General features: G+C 38.6%; 2 protein-coding genes across 5 annotated transcripts in view; one reads left to right on the forward strand and one right to left on the reverse strand.

Moving 5' to 3' along the window:
• Positions 1–19127, forward strand: part of slc8a3 (solute carrier family 8 member 3) — a 203148-nt gene that overhangs the window by 86581 nt on the left and 97440 nt on the right. For all 3 annotated transcript variants that reach the window (XM_034197873.1, XM_034197865.1, XM_034197902.1), the window contains one exon: positions 18762–18868. In XM_034197873.1, the coding sequence (XP_034053764.1) occupies positions 18762–18868 (107 nt within the window). The remainder of the gene's footprint in view (positions 1–18761; positions 18869–19127) is intronic.
• LOC117533858 lies at positions 511–13265 on the reverse strand. Of its 2 annotated transcripts, XM_034197838.1 has the most exons (16): positions 12195–13265; positions 11401–11520; positions 10904–11066; positions 10620–10812; positions 10332–10427; positions 9612–9707; positions 8891–8986; positions 8171–8266; positions 7451–7546; positions 6731–6826; positions 5903–6031; positions 5711–5791; positions 3390–5574; positions 3156–3209; positions 2548–2682; positions 511–1951 (listed from the first exon to the last, which is right to left on the reverse strand). In XM_034197838.1, the coding sequence occupies exons 2-16, from the start codon at positions 11510–11512 to the stop codon at positions 1737–1739; spliced, it is 3843 nt and encodes a 1280-aa protein (XP_034053729.1). In that variant the 5' UTR covers positions 11513–11520; positions 12195–13265; the 3' UTR covers positions 511–1736. The 2 variants fall into 2 exon arrangements, with proteins under 2 accessions (XP_034053729.1, XP_034053718.1); XM_034197827.1 differs by having other exon boundaries at positions 11401–13265.

The raw sequence follows: 19127 nt of genomic DNA on the forward strand, positions 1-19127 counted from the left end.
GCATCATTCATTTGACCTAGCCACAAGTATGCAGCATGATGCGTGTGTGTTTCTGTATTATGCACAAAATAAAATGAATTTATTTTAAACTTATGCATGCATAGAAGTCCCTTTTATGACCAAGTGTGCAACACAACAAATGCTGAGAACATGTCGCAACACCCGCTCCTCCTCCTCTCTCCAGGCTCAGAAACATTCCCTGCCAGCAGCAGACAGGCTAACAGAAGCTGACAGCGGCGCAGCTAGCCCTGAAATACGGATTACATACTTTATTATGTGTCTGACATCTCATGAGGAATGTCGCTTTTCCCCCTCTTCATCCGAGCAAAAATGCAATTTCCACGCATGTTATTTAGGGATGGTATTTCAGGAGTTCTGCAAATAAAGTGGCAGCGCAGCATTCATTATGGATCGCTGCTCATGTTTCCCTGACGACCCGCTGCTGTAGTCCCAGCGCCGTGACATAAAGAGAGGCTGGTGTCAGTCAAAGCACTGCCTCACACACACACACACACACACACACACACACACCCTTGTCTTTATTACATTCTGGGGGTACCTGACCAGACCATCCCTTTTGGGGTCCACCCTTTCTGAAGGTTGTACAGCACTGTAAAAAATCAGGCAGAATCCTGAAGTGGACTCAAACAAAGATTTCACTTCAAATTATCAATCAGAGAAAGTAGAGGTCACTGACCGGACTATAACCCGTTTCATGGGGTCTTGTCAGGTACAGAGTTACAGGAGGGGTCCATATATACACACTGTCTGGCTTTTAGTCATGTGTGGGCTCCAAAAATACACTGTCTGGTTTAAAACATTAGTGGGGCCACTTAGCACACTATTACTAAACTTACTTTAGGTAACAATGCAACACCTTTGACTGTCAAAGTGAGGGCTATCATGATGCAGAAGGATTTTCACCTTTAGTGTCAACATGTAGCTTCTGTTGTGACACAATTATATTGAATTCTAATGTACTGATAGCATTTTAATTAATATTTAAGCTATTATAGTAATGCTTTTTATTAGTCTATTTAACCACTGTGACACAGGGATGTCTGAACTCGTGAATGAGACTCACAGTACATTTACTGAATTTGCATCAGTTTCCTTCTTTTTAAATAAAGAGGGGTTTGTGTTCTAAGTGTTAATTATTGGAGCCATACAAGTCATGCTTATATGGGTATTCTGCTTAAATAGTCATTGTAATTTCCATTTAAGCAATACAATGTTATTATAGAGCTTTCCAGTAAATACAAGGAGATTGTCGTTATTAGACTTTTAATTATTACATACAATACATTAGAATACATTATTATTTATATATATAAATATATATATATAATAATGTATTTCCAGATGATATTGAAAGAAATGAGGAAATTGAAAGTGTGAAAAGGGACAAGATTAAATTGTGTTAAGAAAAAAACAAGATAATATGAGAAACTAGAAGAGATGATAAGGTAGTTCAGATAAAAGGAAGATTACAAAAAAGAGATGAGATTTAAAAAGCATAGAGGTAAGAGAAGATCAAATAGATAAGGTTGAAGAGGAAATTGTGAATAATTCAGATAAAAGAAAAGGAGGTATTAAGAGGACATCAATGAGGGGTGAAAGAAGAAATAAAGTATGATCTATATATTTGTATAGCGGCTTACATCAAACATTTAACTTTTGCAAGCATTACACTTTACAAAAAAAAGTAATGGTGTCAACAGACATCAATGATCACTTTACATTTTGCTCTTGAGAGCTGTGATCCGATTCTTTATATAAAACTTTATGGCCAACCAATTTCTTTGTTTGAGTGCTTCTCCTTCCATTTTAAGACACTTATCGCAGTCGCTTTTCCGCGGAACGCGACATGTGTTAATGAAAGACATCAGGTGCTTCTCAACAGCTTGGATCTCCGTCTTTTCCCACAGCTTTTTCTTGAAAGGCTGCCGACCTGTATAAAAATGACAAATACATTATTTTGTGTTTTTCTGGAACTGCTATGGAAAAGTTATTTGAGAGAAAAAGTTGATAGAATTTATTTACATATTATGCTACTTGTTGTTATTCATATATGTCTGTCTCCATTTTAGATTCTGTAATAAATCAATATTGATTGGTACAAAACATAATAATAAATAATAATACACATTAAGTAGTTTTACGACATTCTCCCAGAATGTCAGCAATAATTCTGATTCCATTGACCTTAGATATAAAGGGCATGGTGGCAGAAGTTTCAGAGGAGAATATCTCAAAACCTCACACATGAACGTACCAAAACTACTGCATAATCCTGGTGGTAAACTAGGTATACATTTTCTAATGCGTTTGAAATAACCCCTTTACATTGGATTGAAACAAAGAAAAATTGCTAACCAGTAACTGAAAATGCAAGAGAGCAAATAGAAGATGCAAATGTAATGTTATATATTCAAAAGAGTTAACATTATACACAAGCAGATCTAAAATATGTCAGTGTAGAACCATGAAACATTACATCAACCATGGAAGAGCATTCAGTAACAAAGTATGGTCTAAAAAGTTGACCTTTTTGCCTTCTCTCGGTCTGTGGTTGAGCGGCTGGTGGAGGTGTCATAGGGCCCTGTTGCGATGCTTCATCTGTATTGCTCCCATCTCTCATTGATGTTTTATTCTCCATCTGAGTGGATGTGACTTGACCCTCTGAAAACCAGATATACAAAATAATCAATTAGGTGTTGCAAGAAAATTAGATATATCCCGAGCTAAAACTCGAAGATTTGATCCGGCTTTTTTTAATGGGTGTATAATGGCTAAAAACTAAATCTGATCCTTTCTTTACTGTGTTCTCCCTCCTTTTGTCTATCCAAACAAACTTGTATTTCTACGCTGCTTTTATTTACAGCTGAGCTCTACAGTGTGAACTGGTTTGTAATATCAAAGTAATCTTTCATTCATATCACATCAGTAATTTAAGTCTTACAATTTTGTATTTATGACGCAATATTTAATGTATTTTTATGAAGTAGCTCAAAAATCTAATCAAAATTATGGTAATTACAACAATCTGACTTGCCGATACAGCTGATACAAAATGGTACAGTACTAAAGATCAGGATCATATCCCACAAACTTGAATGGGACATAGCATGGTCCCACTTAAAAATAATATTTACCTTGTGAGTCTGACTCACACGCTGTCTCATTGTCGCTGTCCATGTGCACATTCTCTGTAAGTTTGGGGTTAGAGGAAGGAGAATGAAGAATTAATTAGTAAAAGCACAATGCACTTAAATGTAGTCTGACATGCTCCAATAATGCCCTAGAAAAATATGTTTTTATATACAAGTACAATTACTTTGGAAACAGAAATGGTATTTCATGTATGAACATGTAAAAAAAGATTTTACCCTCAGGATCAATGCTGATGTCATCCAGGGTCTTGCCCTGGAATTCTGCCAGGCGTCCTTGCTCCAAGGCCATGAGAAGTTTGCTGATCTTAGCAAGCTGAAGGGTGCCCTCAGGAAGTCTGTAGAATTGCCGATGCACTCTTATGTCATGGCCGAGAAAATCTGCCAACAGATCCAGCTCTGTATTGGTGAGGTTAAGAACCTGAGACAGAGTTCCAGTTTGCTTGCGTAGTTTTGTAGAGGTGAGACTTTCAGGATTCTTTGCACCACAGGCCTTGGCAAAGTATCGAAGGCAATCAGAACCGCGGTAGCAGGTGAAAGCAGATGGTCTCGCAAACAAGTAAATGTTCTCCTTAGGAACCCCACATTCCTGCCGTGTGCCGACGAGCAGATCCAGTGCTTGCTGCATTGCTGGGGTCAAAAGCACAGGGACCTTTCTTCCCCTCTTTCCTCTTATCTCTATCCTCCTGAAGTATTTACATAGTTTCTTTTCTAGTTCTGACAGGGCAATATTTACATCTTCCTGAGGATGTGATGGATTTTGAGACAAATATGCAGATAGGGGCATTTTTGAAACTTCCCCTGCTCTACGTCGGTTAAACAAAATGACTTGTGTCAAAGTGACCTTTGCTAACTGTGACCATGTCTGGGGAGATTTATCTGCAGACAATTTAATGTGAACTTCTTGTTGTTGCACATCTAAATAAGAATGGAGAGTCTGGACATCTTTTGTAAATGGAAGCAACTGAGGAGCATTCCACTTGGATTCCTGAAGGGTTCTCAGTGATGCGGCAGAAATCAGTTCATTCCATCGGGTTTCATATACTCTGCGGAACGTACGAGCATCTTTAGCTGCTGAGTAGTTGCTCTGTACGTTTGCACGGCTTTCAACAAGCATTGACATCTTTTTCAAGCTATGTCCAATTTTAAGGGCAAGACTTGGGCACTTGTATGTATTGGTTTCACTGTCGAAGCCTGCCACATGTTTGACTGCTTGCACAACATACAAGAAATTGATGGGTTTGACATGGTCTTGAATAGTCTTTAAGGGAGTAGTTTTCCTCGAACATACCAGAAGCCTTCCAAGCTCCCTCAGTTTCTGCCGTATGTATTCATGCTTGCCAACATCATATCCAAGCCTGTTATACAGGTGCTCACCATACTCCATGATACATACATCAGATTTGACAGCAATGTAAACATCATCTTGAACCATGTTGTTTAACAGCTTCCAAAACTCTATCTTGACGCCAGGTGGTGGAGGTACTGCAAATGCAGACAGGGCCTGGGCACGGGTTTTGCCAGGTTTTTGTGGAACATCGGGTTTGAACTTGCAGATCTTCATGTGCCGCCAAAGGAGTTTCTTGTTGAACAATCCTTGACAATAAACACAATGGAGGAAATTCTGTGCTTGAGAGTCCTGTTTGGGTTGCTTGCGAGAAACAAGATTTCCAACGCCAGCATTTAATACCTCAACATTGTGGGCGAAGTTGCCTCTGTTTCTTAAATGTTCCAAATGCATTCTTCTTTCTTTAGAACCTTTTGGGAAGGACAAAGCCTGTGCAACGTCAGGCTTATTGTGATGCGCACGCTCCAAATGCCTTGCTATTTTTCCAACTCCTATCTTACAGTACAAACAATATTGCTTTTTGTTGTACATTCTTGACCCATCCTCCTTTTTACAAACGGCAGGTATGCAAGGTGAACGTGAACCTTCAGCTACTTTGTTTTCTGTAAGAAGGGAAGAGGCCCCATCAGGAAGATTTGGTTCAACTTCATGTGTCGAGTTTTCAGATACGGATCCAGTGTCGCCAACTATACTCTGTTTTAACGATTTACCCCCTATGGTTCGTGTTGTGGGACAGGATCCACTGCCTAAACATTGTCTTTTGCGTTTAATAATGGAATTGCTATCTCTTCTTGAGGGGGAGCGTCCTCTCTTGGGCACCTGCTGTGAAGAACTACTGTTCACTTGGGTTGGTAAGAGACATTCATCACTGATGTGAGACAGCTTTTGAAAGTATTGGCGTCCAAGCATGCTGTCTTTTTTGTGGACTATGTCAATAACTTCGCTTGTGTCTGTACCAGAAGAGTCTTCACTCGTTTTAGGAATATATTCCTCTCCACTGTCCGCTGAGCTGGGGTCAAAGAGCTCATCTGAATCAAACTCAATCTGGCTGGTCATCTTAAGAAAATAAATTATAAATTACTTCACCTATTAAACAATTGCTATTCAGACTTTAAATTACAATGTATTGAAACCACCAGTAACAACATATAAGGATTAGTACATTGATCATCTCTACATAAATGTTGCTTACCTGTATGCTTTTAGTCCTCCTCAGCATTGGGAAAATATCTTTGTCTTCTTTGAGTTCAATGTCAGTACCTGGACTCCATGCCTGGAGTGTCCAAAATAAATGTATGTAGTTGGCATTTGTACCAATAAATCAATAGAAATATATATGATACATAATACATGAATACACGAAAAACTGAATGTATGACAATACCTGAGAGCTATCGTCATGGATGGCAATTCGGGACGGACTCTGAGATTCGTCTGAATCTGTGTAGTTTACAAGGGAAACCATCATCCCATATTTTTTCTTTAAAAGATAGGACTCTGTTTCACCTAAATGCTAAAGAAAAGAAAACATAGTAAAGAATATGCTAACATAACACGCAAACATTGATGTATGTATATGAACTAGCATTAAGAAAACTGAAAACGTTTGATATTTCTTTCATAACATGTACCATTTCATTGAGCAACGTGACATTAGATTTGTGTCAATATAGAGCAAAGCCATTACTTTAGCTTCTGGCTGAATCTATAACAGTGAATGAAATATAAAAAATAAATTATTCAAATGTTGAAGTGCTTTTTCAAATTAATTAACTTATAATCATATGGAAAGAGTAACGGCTGACATTGTTAATATAAGTATACATTTAAAAAAAACATTTAAATGTCTTGATTTAAAAACGTATGAAAAACATTTCAATGATTTATTAGGACTAAAAAATGAATTACAGATAAATATTAAATTATCTTTCTTTTAAATGTTTACTTTATCATCCAATTACCATGGACCCCACAACAACAGGACCCCTGACATGTGTGTGTGAAACTACTCTGCTATAAGCCCTCTGACTGGACCCCATTTAATCACAAAAACCTGACTGTGTTCAGCAGCACACATTCAGAGATACACTGATCTACAGAAAAGCCAATTGAACCATCAAATGCCAATACCAAATATCAATAAAGCAGGACATTTGTAAATACTGAATTATTAGGGAAATGTAGTCAAGGGGAAAATCCATTGAAGACATACCTGTGTGTCGGAGATTGAAGATCTCTGAGGAGCTGGCTCACTCGTACTGGGGATCTCAGCCTCAGAAGACTCGATGGCAGTAGCTGGCTCTCCAACCTGAAGAATAATTCAACATTATTAATATATTGTTTCAATGCAACAACACTAAACGTGAACAGAAAACCTACACACAATGAGTAAGGAGGTATTGGATAATGTTTATGTGACTCATAATCGTTTTTAATATGATATGTTAGGTTGGCTCTGGTATCTGCTATAAATATGTTGCCTCATGTAACTCAAACAGTTAAAAAGAGGTGTAGGTGGAGTCTGGGAGCATGAATTGACCTCTCACCAACAGCTGGTATGAATGGTACAAAGCAAACTGAGCTAACGTTAGAGCACACATGTCAAACATGATGCTTCCCCAAGTTTATGGTCAGAAAAACCAAAAGAAGTGTAGTTGAATGTGGTGATAGTAACACAGTAACGTGGACCCCACAACAACAGGACCCCTGACATGTGTGTGTGAAACTACTCTGCTTTAGTCCCTCTGACTGGACCCCATTTAATCACAAAAACCTGACTGTGTTCAGCAGCACACATTCAGAGATACACTGATCTACAGAAAAGCCAATTGAACCATCAAATGCCAATACCAAATATCAATAAAGCAGGACATTTGTAAATACTGAATTATTAGGGAAATGTAGTCAAGGGGAAAATCCATTGAAGACATACCTGTGTGTCGGAGATTGAAGATCTCTGAGGAGCTGGCTCACTCGTACTGGGGATCTCAGCCTCAGAAGACTCGATGGCAGTAGCTGGCTCTCCAACCTGAAGAATAATTCAACATTATTAATATATTGTTTCAATGCAACAACACTAAACGTGAACAGAAAACCTACACACAATGAGTAAGGAGGTATTGGATAATGTTTATGTGACTCATAATCGTTTTTAATATGATATGTTAGGTTGGCTCTGGTATCTGCTATAAATATGTTGCCTCATGTAACTCAAACAGTTAAAAAGAGGTGTAGGTGGAGTCTGGGAGCATGAATTGACCTCTCACCAACAGCTGGTATGAATGGTACAAAGCAAACTGAGCTAACGTTAGAGCACACATGTCAAACATGATGCTTCACCAAGTTTATGGTCAGAAAAACCAAAAGAAGTGTAGTTGAATGTGGTGATAGTAACACAGTAACGTGGACCCCACAACAACAGGACCCCTGACATGTGTGTGTGAAACTACTCTGCTATAAGCCCTCTGACTGGACCCCATTTAATCACAAAAACCTGACTGTGTTCAGCAGCACACATTCAGAGATACACTGATCTACAGAAAAGCCAATTGAACCATCAAATGCCAATACCAAATATCAATAAAGCAGGACATTTGTAAATACTGAATTATTAGGGAAATGTAGTCAAGGGGAAAATCCATTGAAGACATACCTGTGTGTCGGAGATTGAAGATCTCTGAGGAGCTGGCTCACTCGTACTGGGGATCTCAGCCTCAGAAGACTCGATGGCAGTAGCTGGCTCTCCAACCTGAAGAATAATTCAACATTATTAATATATTGTTTCAATGCAACAACACTAAACGTGAACAGAAAACCTACACACAATGAGTAAGGAGGTATTGGATAATGTTTATGTGACTCATAATCGTTTTTAATATGATATGTTAGGTTGGCTCTGGTATCTGCTATAAATATGTTGCCTCATGTAACTCAAACAGTTAAAAAGAGGTGTAGGTGGAGTCTGGGAGCATGAATTGACCTCTCACCAACAGCTGGTATGAATGGTACAAAGCAAACTGAGCTAACGTTAGAGCACACATGTCAAACATGATGCTTCCCCAAGTTTATGGTCAGAAAAACCAAAAGAAGTGTAGTTGAATGTGGTGATAGTAACACAGTAACGTGGACCCCACAACAACAGGACCCCTGACATGTGTGTGTGAAACTACTCTGCTTTAGTCCCTCTGACTGGACCCCATTTAATCACAAAAACCTGACTGTGTTCAGCAGCACACATTCAGAGATACACTGATCTACAGAAAAGCCAATTGAACCATCAAATGCCAATACCAAATATCAATAAAGCAGGACATTTGTAAATACTGAATTATTAGGGAAATGTAGTCAAGGGGAAAATCCATTGAAGACATACCTGTGTGTCGGAGATTGAAGATCTCTGAGGAGCTGGCTCACTCGTACTGGGGATCTCAGCCTCAGAAGACTCGATGGCAGTAGCTGGCTCTCCAACCTGAAGAATAATTCAACATTATTAATATATTGTTTCAATGCAACAACACTAAACGTGAACAGAAAACCTACACACAATGAGTAAGGAGGTATTGGATAATGTTTATGTGACTCATAATCGTTTTTAATATGATATGTTATGGTTGGCTCTGGTATCTGCTATAAATATGTTGCCTCATGTAACTCAAACAGTTAAAAAGAGGTGTAGGTGGAGTCTGGGAGCATGAATTGACCTCTCACCAACAGCTGGTATGAATGGTACAAAGCAAACTGAGCTAACGTTAGAGCACACATGTCAAACATGATGCTTCACCAAGTTTATGGTCAGAAAAACCAAAAGAAGTGTAGTTGAATGTGGTGATAGTAACACAGTAACGTGGACCCCACAACAACAGGACCCCTGACATGTGTGTGTGAAACTACTCTGCTATAAGCCCTCTGACTGGACCCCATTTAATCACAAAAACCTGACTGTGTTCAGCAGCACACATTCAGAGATACACTGATCTACAGAAAAGCCAATTGAACCATCAAATGCCAATACCAAATATCAATAAAGCAGGACATTTGTAAATACTGAATTATTAGGGAAATGTAGTCAAGGGGAAAATCCATTGAAGACATACCTGTGTGTCGGAGATTGAAGATCTCTGAGGAGCTGGCTCACTCGTACTGGGGATCTCAGCCTCAGAAGACTCGATGGCAGTAGCTGGCTCTCCAACCTGAAGAATAATTCAACATTATTAATATATTGTTTCAATGCAACAACACTAAACGTGAACAGAAAACCTACACACAATGAGTAAGGAGGTATTGGATAATGTTTATGTGACTCATAATCGTTTTTAATATGATATGTTAGGTTGGCTCTGGTATCTGCTATAAATATGTTGCCTCATGTAACTCAAACAGTTAAAAAGAGGTGTAGGTGGAGTCTGGGAGCATGAATTGACCTCTCACCAACAGCTGGTATGAATGGTACAAAGCAAACTGAGCTAACGTTAGAGCACACATGTCAAACATGATGCTTCACCAAGTTTATGGTCAGAAAAACCAAAAGAAGTGTAGTTGAATGTGGTGATAGTAACACAGTAACGTGGACCCCACAACAACAGGACCCCTGACATGTGTGTGTGAAACTACTCTGCTTTAGTCCCTCTGACTGGACCCCATTTAATCACAAAAACCTGACTGTGTTCAGCAGCACACATTCAGAGATACACTGATCTACAGAAAAGCCAATTGAACCATCAAATGCCAATACCAAATATCAATAAAGCAGGACATTTGTAAATACTGAATTATTAGGGAAATGTAGTCAAGGGGAAAATCCATTGAAGACATACCTGTGTGTCGGAGATTGAAGATCTCTGAGGAGCTGGCTCACTCGTACTGGGGATCTCAGCCTCAGAAGACTCGATGGCAGTAGCTGGCTCTCCAACCTGAAGAATAATTCAACATTATTATTGATAAGACGGTGCATTTACCTGATCCAAAAATTAGAAGGTAGAAACAACTGTTAGTCTAAATGCGAGGAAAGAGAATAACTCCTAATCTAATATTTACTAACACACCCATAAGAAAATAAATCGTTGTCAAATCTACTTGAAATTTTGCAAATATATTTTTCAAACCTGTTTTCTCCAAGGCCAATCAGTTCCTCCGTAATCGTATATTATCTCTTCTCCAGGATTAATGTCTCGAAGAGCAAAGAGACAGAGGTGTGGCTTGTTCTCTGCCATGACCTTCTTCATTTTGCAGTTTGGATGTTTGTGGTCATCATTGACTAATCTTCCTAGACTGGAATCTTCTTGTGCAGCATCAACACTTAATAAATAAAAATAAACCACGTTTTATGTTCATAAAATAACAACTTGCAACTCAATTTCAAATATGTAAAATTGTATTTAGGACTTACCACCATGTTCTTTCTTGCCAGTAGAAGTCAAACATAAAGACAGCACAGCTGACATGATATATCCTCCTCCTCTTTTGTGATTCTTCAGAATGTATTAATTCCCCTCTGTACTCCACCACAAAGTCTCCTTTTTGGAAATGAGAAGTGGCAAAGACCCCTCGACCTATCCCAATTACAGGTTATTATTAAAATGATTAAATGTACAGTTATTCATCTTCTTGCCATGGTTTTTTATTAAAATCCACCAAAACTAGAGTTTTATATTTATAGTAATAATAGTTATTAGCTCTGGTTTGGTTTATACATTATCCTGGCACACTAGACCAGGCAAACAATTCAGCTTTCCCACCCTTCAATACAACATCTCTCAATAGTATGAGGATGCAATTAATGCAACAGTACTTTAATCAATGAACTCTAAGTACTAGTAAGGTTGTAGGATCTGATAAAACTTTGAACATAAAAACACAAATTGTACTGATGACAAAAAGACATACCTTTAAAAGAGTTGATGTACATCACTTCCAATTTTGCAGTCTTGTCAACTGCCTCGCTTGCATGTTCGATCGCATCCTTGAGGGGGGGTTTCCTGCGTCTCAGTCCCGCCATAGTGTATCCTATAATCAAAAACAATGAAGCGTTAATGTGACCAGACACCACCATAATTATTGCAATTCATTCAAATACTTTAAGTATTAGACAACTACATCTAGTTGATGGATTGAAGTAGGGCTGCTCGATTATGGCAAAAATCATAATCTCGATTATTTGGGTCAATAATTGATATCACCATTATTAAAAACGATTATCCATTTACCTTGAAAACATCAATTTATTGGAGAAAAAAAATGTGAACAGTATGTTCTAACAGTTGATTACCCTGAACTGTAATTACAATTCAACTGAAAAACCAATAAAAAAATAATTTCCAAAAAAATAAATAAAAATATAATCGTTTTATTTCAATTACATTGTTTTCGTAATCGTTGCAAGCCATAATCGTAATTGCGATTAAAATACGATTAATTGAGCAGCCCTAGATTGAAGCAGACTAAGCAGGTGTTTCAATGCTAGCAACGTTAGCTAACGTTAGCTAGCCTGCTAACATGAGGTAGCAATCTCTCCAAAGTGAAATTATTAATATACAAAACCTGTTGCTATAACTGTTTTTTACTGAGTTACTTCATGTTGATTGCTACATTTTAAAGCATGCAAACACATTTTCATAGTCTGAATGTAAGCTACCTGGTTAATGTTCAGTAACATATGTGCCTTTAAAATAATAACTCACCTTTTTAGCTACGATCCCACTGCCAGTGAAGTGCAAAACGAAATTCACGTGGTTCTGTCCTCATATGGAGCGCTTGTTTTAAAGAGTCAGCACATCCTGTAAGGGTGGTCATGCTATCACAATGAGAATTCCTGTCTCCGCCCACCAGGAATGTCCCAATATTAAATCAAGGTGACCCAATCTGACCATTAAAACAAGGCTAATATTAAGAACATTTTTATTTGTATTTTATATATATATATATACAGGGATGTAAACTCATCAGGTATGAAAAAGGTGACAAGTGCAATATCTGAGTAATCTTTTACTCAAGCACAAGATCTGAGCACTCTTAGAACATAATATTTTAGCATTTTGCAAATGTTTAGCTTGTCTATGGCGTTTTCAATGTTAAGTTAGCATTTATGCTAACGGTTAGCTTGTCTAAGCCGATTTCAATGTAAAGTTAGCATGTATGCTAACGTTTAGCTTGTCTATGGCATTTTCAATGTTAAGTTAGCATTTATGCTAACAACAGCTGTAGTCTGTAATCTCTCAAATCTTTTTATATTTGTTATTTACATAATTAATGATTAATGATTCATTGCTTGTTATTGTGACAACACAAGTCAAACTCACCAAAAATGTATATATTTGTGTTTTTAATTCTGTATTTCATTAAAGACACTAAGCTAAGGAGCTAAGTGCTACCAGCTAATCAAACAGCTCAATATGTTGGAAGATGGCTGCTTGCACATGCGCAGTTCAGCAAAGTGTGTGTGGAGAATGGAATGTGTGTGTGGGATGCAGTACCTGCCTTGGCCAGTAGTGGCTGATACTGAGTTACCTCCTGTTAGCACACTTATACACACTAAGTCGGTAAAAGTGATTTTTGGGGACAACCCTGAAAACTTCACAGGGCATAGTTCTGACCTTAATTATAATGAATATGAGGTAAAATTTGTGGGGTCCAGGGTTTTGGACCCCACAAAAAAATTGGACCCCACGGCGTGACTGGGCTGTCTGATGCATGGCCACACAATGTAATAATGACAAACACACACACACACACACACACACACACACACACACACACACACACACACACACACACACACACACACACGCCACTTCAGGGGACATTACATTGACTTACTGTACATGCATTTCCTGGAGACGTATCCTAACCTTAACCATAACCAACACATGCCTAACCCTAACCCTAATCCTAAACCTAACCAAGTCTTCACCCTAAAATTAATGATTCCCCTCATGGGGACCTCCAATTTGTCCCCATAAGGGCGGCGAGTCCCCACACGTGACTGTGTAGACAGATTTAGGTCCCCACAAGTATAGTAATGCTAGGCCACACACACACACACACACACACACACACACACACACACACACACACACACACACACACACACACACACACACACACACATATTGGTACACACTCACACAGCACACGATCTTTATAAAAAACTCTTAATCTAAGCGTCTCTGGAGGAATTCAAATGTGTGTTTAAACTGCAGACAAATAGGGAAACAAGAGAATTTCATGCAACATGTTTTCCTTTGCATGAGGATGAAAATTATTTTTTTCTTAGACGGAGCCAGGCTAACTGTATTCACTTGTTTCCAGTCTTTATGCTAAGCTATGCTAACCATGACTCCTAAGATGTTCCTGTGCTAGCTTTACTCGTTATATTAAAGCTTTAACTACTAAATATCATAGTTGTTCTTGCACGTAAACATATACAAAAATTCTTTAAGCTAGAGATTCCTCGTAGTGCTGCCTTTGTTCCTCGTGCTCTCTCCGGGTTGTTGCTTCTTCAATCTGACTTATTTTTCTTTCTTTTGTTAACCTTGCCTGATCCCCCTGCTCTTTTGTGTTTTCCACGATGCATAAACATGTCATTGTCCATTAATAGGCCCGACATTACTGTGGGTCCAGCTGAATCCAACAAAGCTTTGCTCAGAGGAGTTCCCACTCTCTGACCGTTTATCTGCTGCGCCGCTCAATAACTCTTTAAAAAGATCAATTAGACGATCAGAGGCATTACAGCGAGGTGAAGCCAGAGAAACAGCTTCACACTGCAGACGCTTCACTTCATTACAGGATCGTTCCCCTCAAACCTCAGCCATAAACTCCCCAGTTATCTGCTCCTCTCTTACCTGCAGGCGGGGCGTCTCCGTGACTGAAAGCATAAAAATCGATTTGGACGGCGACAGTTTCTTTCATTTATCGCGTGCATTCACCTTTTTTGCCCTTGTGAAACGTCCCTTTACACGTTTTACAGGCTGATTTATGACAGGCTGTTTTCACTTCATGCTGCTCTTGTATTCTCTCTGCTGTGCACTTTCTCTCGCCCTCTGTTCCCACTTTATTAGACGCTGTGATTACATTACATGTTACTTGTTAGACGCTTTTATCCAAAGCGATACATACTCAATACTGTGGACAATACCCACAGGAGCAATTTGGGTTGAAGTGTCTCAGGGACACAACGACATGCTGACTGCAGTGGGGTTTGAACCTGTGCTCCCCTGACCCGAACACCTACGCACAACCCACTGCGCCACACGCCTCCTGATGAATGTCAGGGGCCGTTTCTCAATGTCGAGATGCTGCAGAGCCACTATTTCAAGTATACTACGTCATCGAGTGGTGCCGAATGCTGGGCATTTATTTTTTTTATATATATATTTTTTTATAAATGTTTTATTGAACATTTTTAAAACATACAAAAGCTCGGTGAGGATATCATCAACTTATCAACATAAGTGCAAGACATTCATTAACAATAAGACAACAATAATACATCCAATAAGAGCAGGGGGAGAGAAAAAAGCATAAAGGCACAAAAACATTTGAGAGGCATTAAGCTTACTTAAAATAATAACCATTTGGAAATGTCATCATTGCAAATCTTTATAGACATGTTACAAGATTGTATTTTCCTAAGGGACAGAAAAAAGGACTTGAACTCATTTATGAAATAGGGAAAGGAGGGCTTGCCTCCTCTCCATTTACTACAATGTAAATGGTATTTACCCAAAATAATAATTATATTTACCAAATCAGATATGGGAGAATACAAATTATCAATATAATATAAAATGTGATATATTTTGAAGGCTGGAATGTTTGTTCATTTAAGTAACAACCAATCTCTCACATTCGACCAAAACAATTTAGAAAAAGGGCATGAGAAAAATAAATGTTCCAACGATTCATCAGATAAATTACAAAAGGAACATGGTTCCACTTCAAATTTAAATCTTGAATTTAAAAAAGTAGAAACCGGGTAGATTTTATGAACAATTTTAAAATGAGTTTATTTTTGCTTTAGGAGAAATAGGCCATTTTATAAAATAAGATAGAGCCTTTTCCATTACAGATAAAGTGTTTAAATCGGTCCCTTGTGGAAATAAGCCTCTGTTCAAATTGTGAAAAATGTGAGATTTCAAAGAAGCATTAATAGATTTGTTATTCTTAAGAGTATCGCCAATAAATTCCAAACTAGGTAAAACTGATACAACATTTGAGTACAGTAAAGTATTATGAATCATTTCAATAAGTGGTACAGGAATTGCTTTACAGATTTTGTTATAATCTTTAGCAGTACACGTTATATTGTATTTCGTTGAAAAAGCCAAAACATCTAGCAGTTTACCATTGCAATCTAGTAAATCACTAACAACAAAATACCCCTCTCATGCCAATCACTCCTAAACAAGGATTTTCTGTTTATAATAATCACTCTATTGTTCCATAAAGTAGATCCATGAGGAGAAAAATTGTGGGTAAATATCATTTTCCAATAATGCAGTATCTGCTTATGAAAATTTGACAATTTGGTCGGAATCTTATTAACCTCAAAATCACATTTTAAAAGAAAATCAAACCCTCCTAGACGTTTAAATATGGCCTTTGGAATATGGAACCACATGGATTCTGGCTGGGACAAAAAAGCTTTCAACCATTTTATTTTAATTGTTCCAATCATCGATTCAAAGTCTAAAGCTTTAATTCCACCTTTATCATATTGTTTAACAAGCTGTGACTTTTTAATGTAGTGAGTTTTATTTCTCCACAAGAATTGGAAAATAATTGAGTTTTTTTTTTTTAATATTGGCCGAAGAGACAAAACATGAGTGGCATGGATAAATAAGTTTAGATATACCTTCTGCTTTAGTAAGAAGAACTCTGCCAAAAATAGTAAGATCTCTAGTTAACCAACGACTGAGAGATTTCTTCATATCTGTGATACGGTTACAAATATTAAGATTTTCTCTCCTGATATAATTTTTAGATAATGTTATTCCTAAATATTTCACTTCAGGTACCACTCTAATAGAGTCAATAATGGAATCATCACATGAATGGATAGGGAGTAATTCACATTTTGAAAGATTAAGAGATAACCCTGATGCTGAAAATTTAAATTGTGTTAAGAGTTTCCTTTACCATGGATTTATTCTTTAGGAAAATGGATGTGTCATCCGCGAGTTGACTAATTTTAAATTCTTTGTCAAAGAGGGTAATGCCTAATATTTTGTGATTCTTTATAATAAGCGTTGTTAAAACTTGGGTGGTCAGAATAAATAATTTTGGGGAAATAGGGCAACCCTGTCGAATACCACGTAAAATGCTGGGCATTTAACATGCATTTAAACAGTCCTTCTGCGCCATTCGATGACGTAGTATACTTGAAATAGTGGCTCTGCAGCAGGTTTACTCGACATTCAGAAACGGCCAGGGATCCTGTGTGTTACCGTTAGCATCTGGTGGCTAATGTTAGCAAACGTTAGATGAATATTGTGTTATTTGAAATTATTAATTTGATAATTGACACTTGTGAAAACAGTCAATGCTTAGCAAAAGTTGCATACAAGTTAGCTTGCTTAAAAGAGAGATTAGCAAACTTTAGAAGAAGCACTATCTTTCTTTTACAAATGCACATTTGGGCCGTTTTACTGCGTTTGCACCTATCGGCCACCGTACAATAATGGGGCGAAGCCTGCGAGCTAGTTCAGGCAGTCAACTCGAGCACCAATCATACATTACCACGTGACGCACCTCGTCCCTCTTACAACCAACCAGTGTTGCCAACTTGGCTATTTTCTCGTTAAATTTGGCGGCTTTCCAAACCCTCCGGCTACTTATTTGTATCAAAAGCGACTAACGACTAATCTAACGATTTATAATGGTGTTATTAGGGACTTTTCTGGTGTTTGGAGACTCACATTGTTCTGCAGTTAACGAGCTCACGGTGCTGCCGTGAGCCCCGCCTCCCTCCCATAGTACTCACAGGCGCTCAGACTGACAGTTGTCTGGCCGCAGCTGCAGTCAGAGCAGAGAGGAGACAACCACACTCCCCCGCGTCGTGACTGCAAATGAATTGCGCATGCGCCAACTGCCAAACCGTCCTGGTTTTGAGCGGGATTTAAATGTTGAATGTAAATGTTTCTTCACTCTCTTTCACACTATAATAAATAACTGCCTTTGCTTTGCTTTGACTCACACAGCCTCAGTCAGTCAATCACCTCGTCCACTGTGTGTGTGCCTCTCTGTGACAAGCTAAACATCTCTGTGACAAGCTAAACATCATGGCACAGTCTAAATTGTATTCTCAAAAATACAGAAAGGAGTGGGAATCAAACCCTGAGTATAAAGGATGGTTGAAGCCATTTATTGGAGATGACACACGGGCATACTGCCTTTTTTTGTAAGGGGGATTTCTATGCCAAACTGTCATGTTAAAACCCCAAAACATACTCAAAAGGCAAAGACATTTCTGATCTACTGTCGTCTGGATTAACTCCGGTGGTTTCAAGTTTTTGATCCTTGGAAGGGTTGGGAACGTTGTTTGTACTCCCCTCTACCATGCTCTGTCCTACAGCCGCCATTACATGATATGCAAAGTAGGCGATGACGTCATTTAGCGACTTCTGGCGACTTTCAGGACAGCTAATAGCTACTTTCCTTACTATGGAGTTGGCAACACTGCAACCAACCAAACACATGCTCTAAACATGCGGCTCTATTTAAGCTGCTAGGTCTTCCTGCCTCTGCCTCGCTATGCTGCTGCTGCTGCACTGCTGTGTTCACTTGCTGCGTTCATGTTCCTGCTGCTGTGTTTCATGTTGCTGCTGCTCGCCTGCCCCCACCCCAGCTCCACCCCAGCTTCCACCTGTAGGCTCGGGGATAGTTATCTAATCATCACTCAATGTTCTTTGTAAATCTGTGGAGTGATGAGGCCTAGACGCCAAACTCAAACTATATGCTGCTTATAATAAACATATTAAGAACACGTGAGTTGTCTGACTGAACTGTTAATTTAGTTAATTTCTACTGTTGGAATGTTTAAATGTAACGTTGCATTACAGCTACAGAAACTTGAAGATTTAAAGATGAATAAAAAAAAGCAACCTTTCACCTCCTAACATTTCCCTTTCGCTGTTTATTAATCCTACTTACAGTACAGAGCACTTCCTGTGTCCCTCCATCACAAATTAACCTTTCTCCTCTTCTTCTCTCTTCCCCCCTCTCTGTCCCTCCTCTTCCTCTTCTTGCAGCAAACTTGTTCACGTGAAAATTATTGACGATGAGGAGTATGAGAAAAACAAGAACTTCTACCTGGAGCTGGCCGAGCCTCGCATGGTAGACATGAGTCAGCAGAAAGGTGCGGTACTGAGGAGTTTTCTTCATCTCTTAACACTTCCTCTTTCTCTCCTCCTCTTTCCTCTGTCTCTCTTCCTCTCTTCCTCAGTCCTCTCGCTCTCACATGTTGTCTTATTTCTCGCTGTTAGTCGTTGCTGTCTCCCCCCGTTTTCTTTTATGAAATTCTGAAAATGTCTGCAGAATCTGTAGTTTCCTCTCACACACATATCCGTGGTGGAAGAAGTATTCAGTGTGTATTATTTATATGTTTAACTATACAG

The sequence above is a fragment of the Gymnodraco acuticeps genome, unplaced genomic scaffold (assembly GCF_902827175.1).
Source record: "Gymnodraco acuticeps unplaced genomic scaffold, fGymAcu1.1, whole genome shotgun sequence".
Classification (NCBI taxonomy): Eukaryota; Metazoa; Chordata; class Actinopteri; order Perciformes; family Bathydraconidae; genus Gymnodraco; species Gymnodraco acuticeps.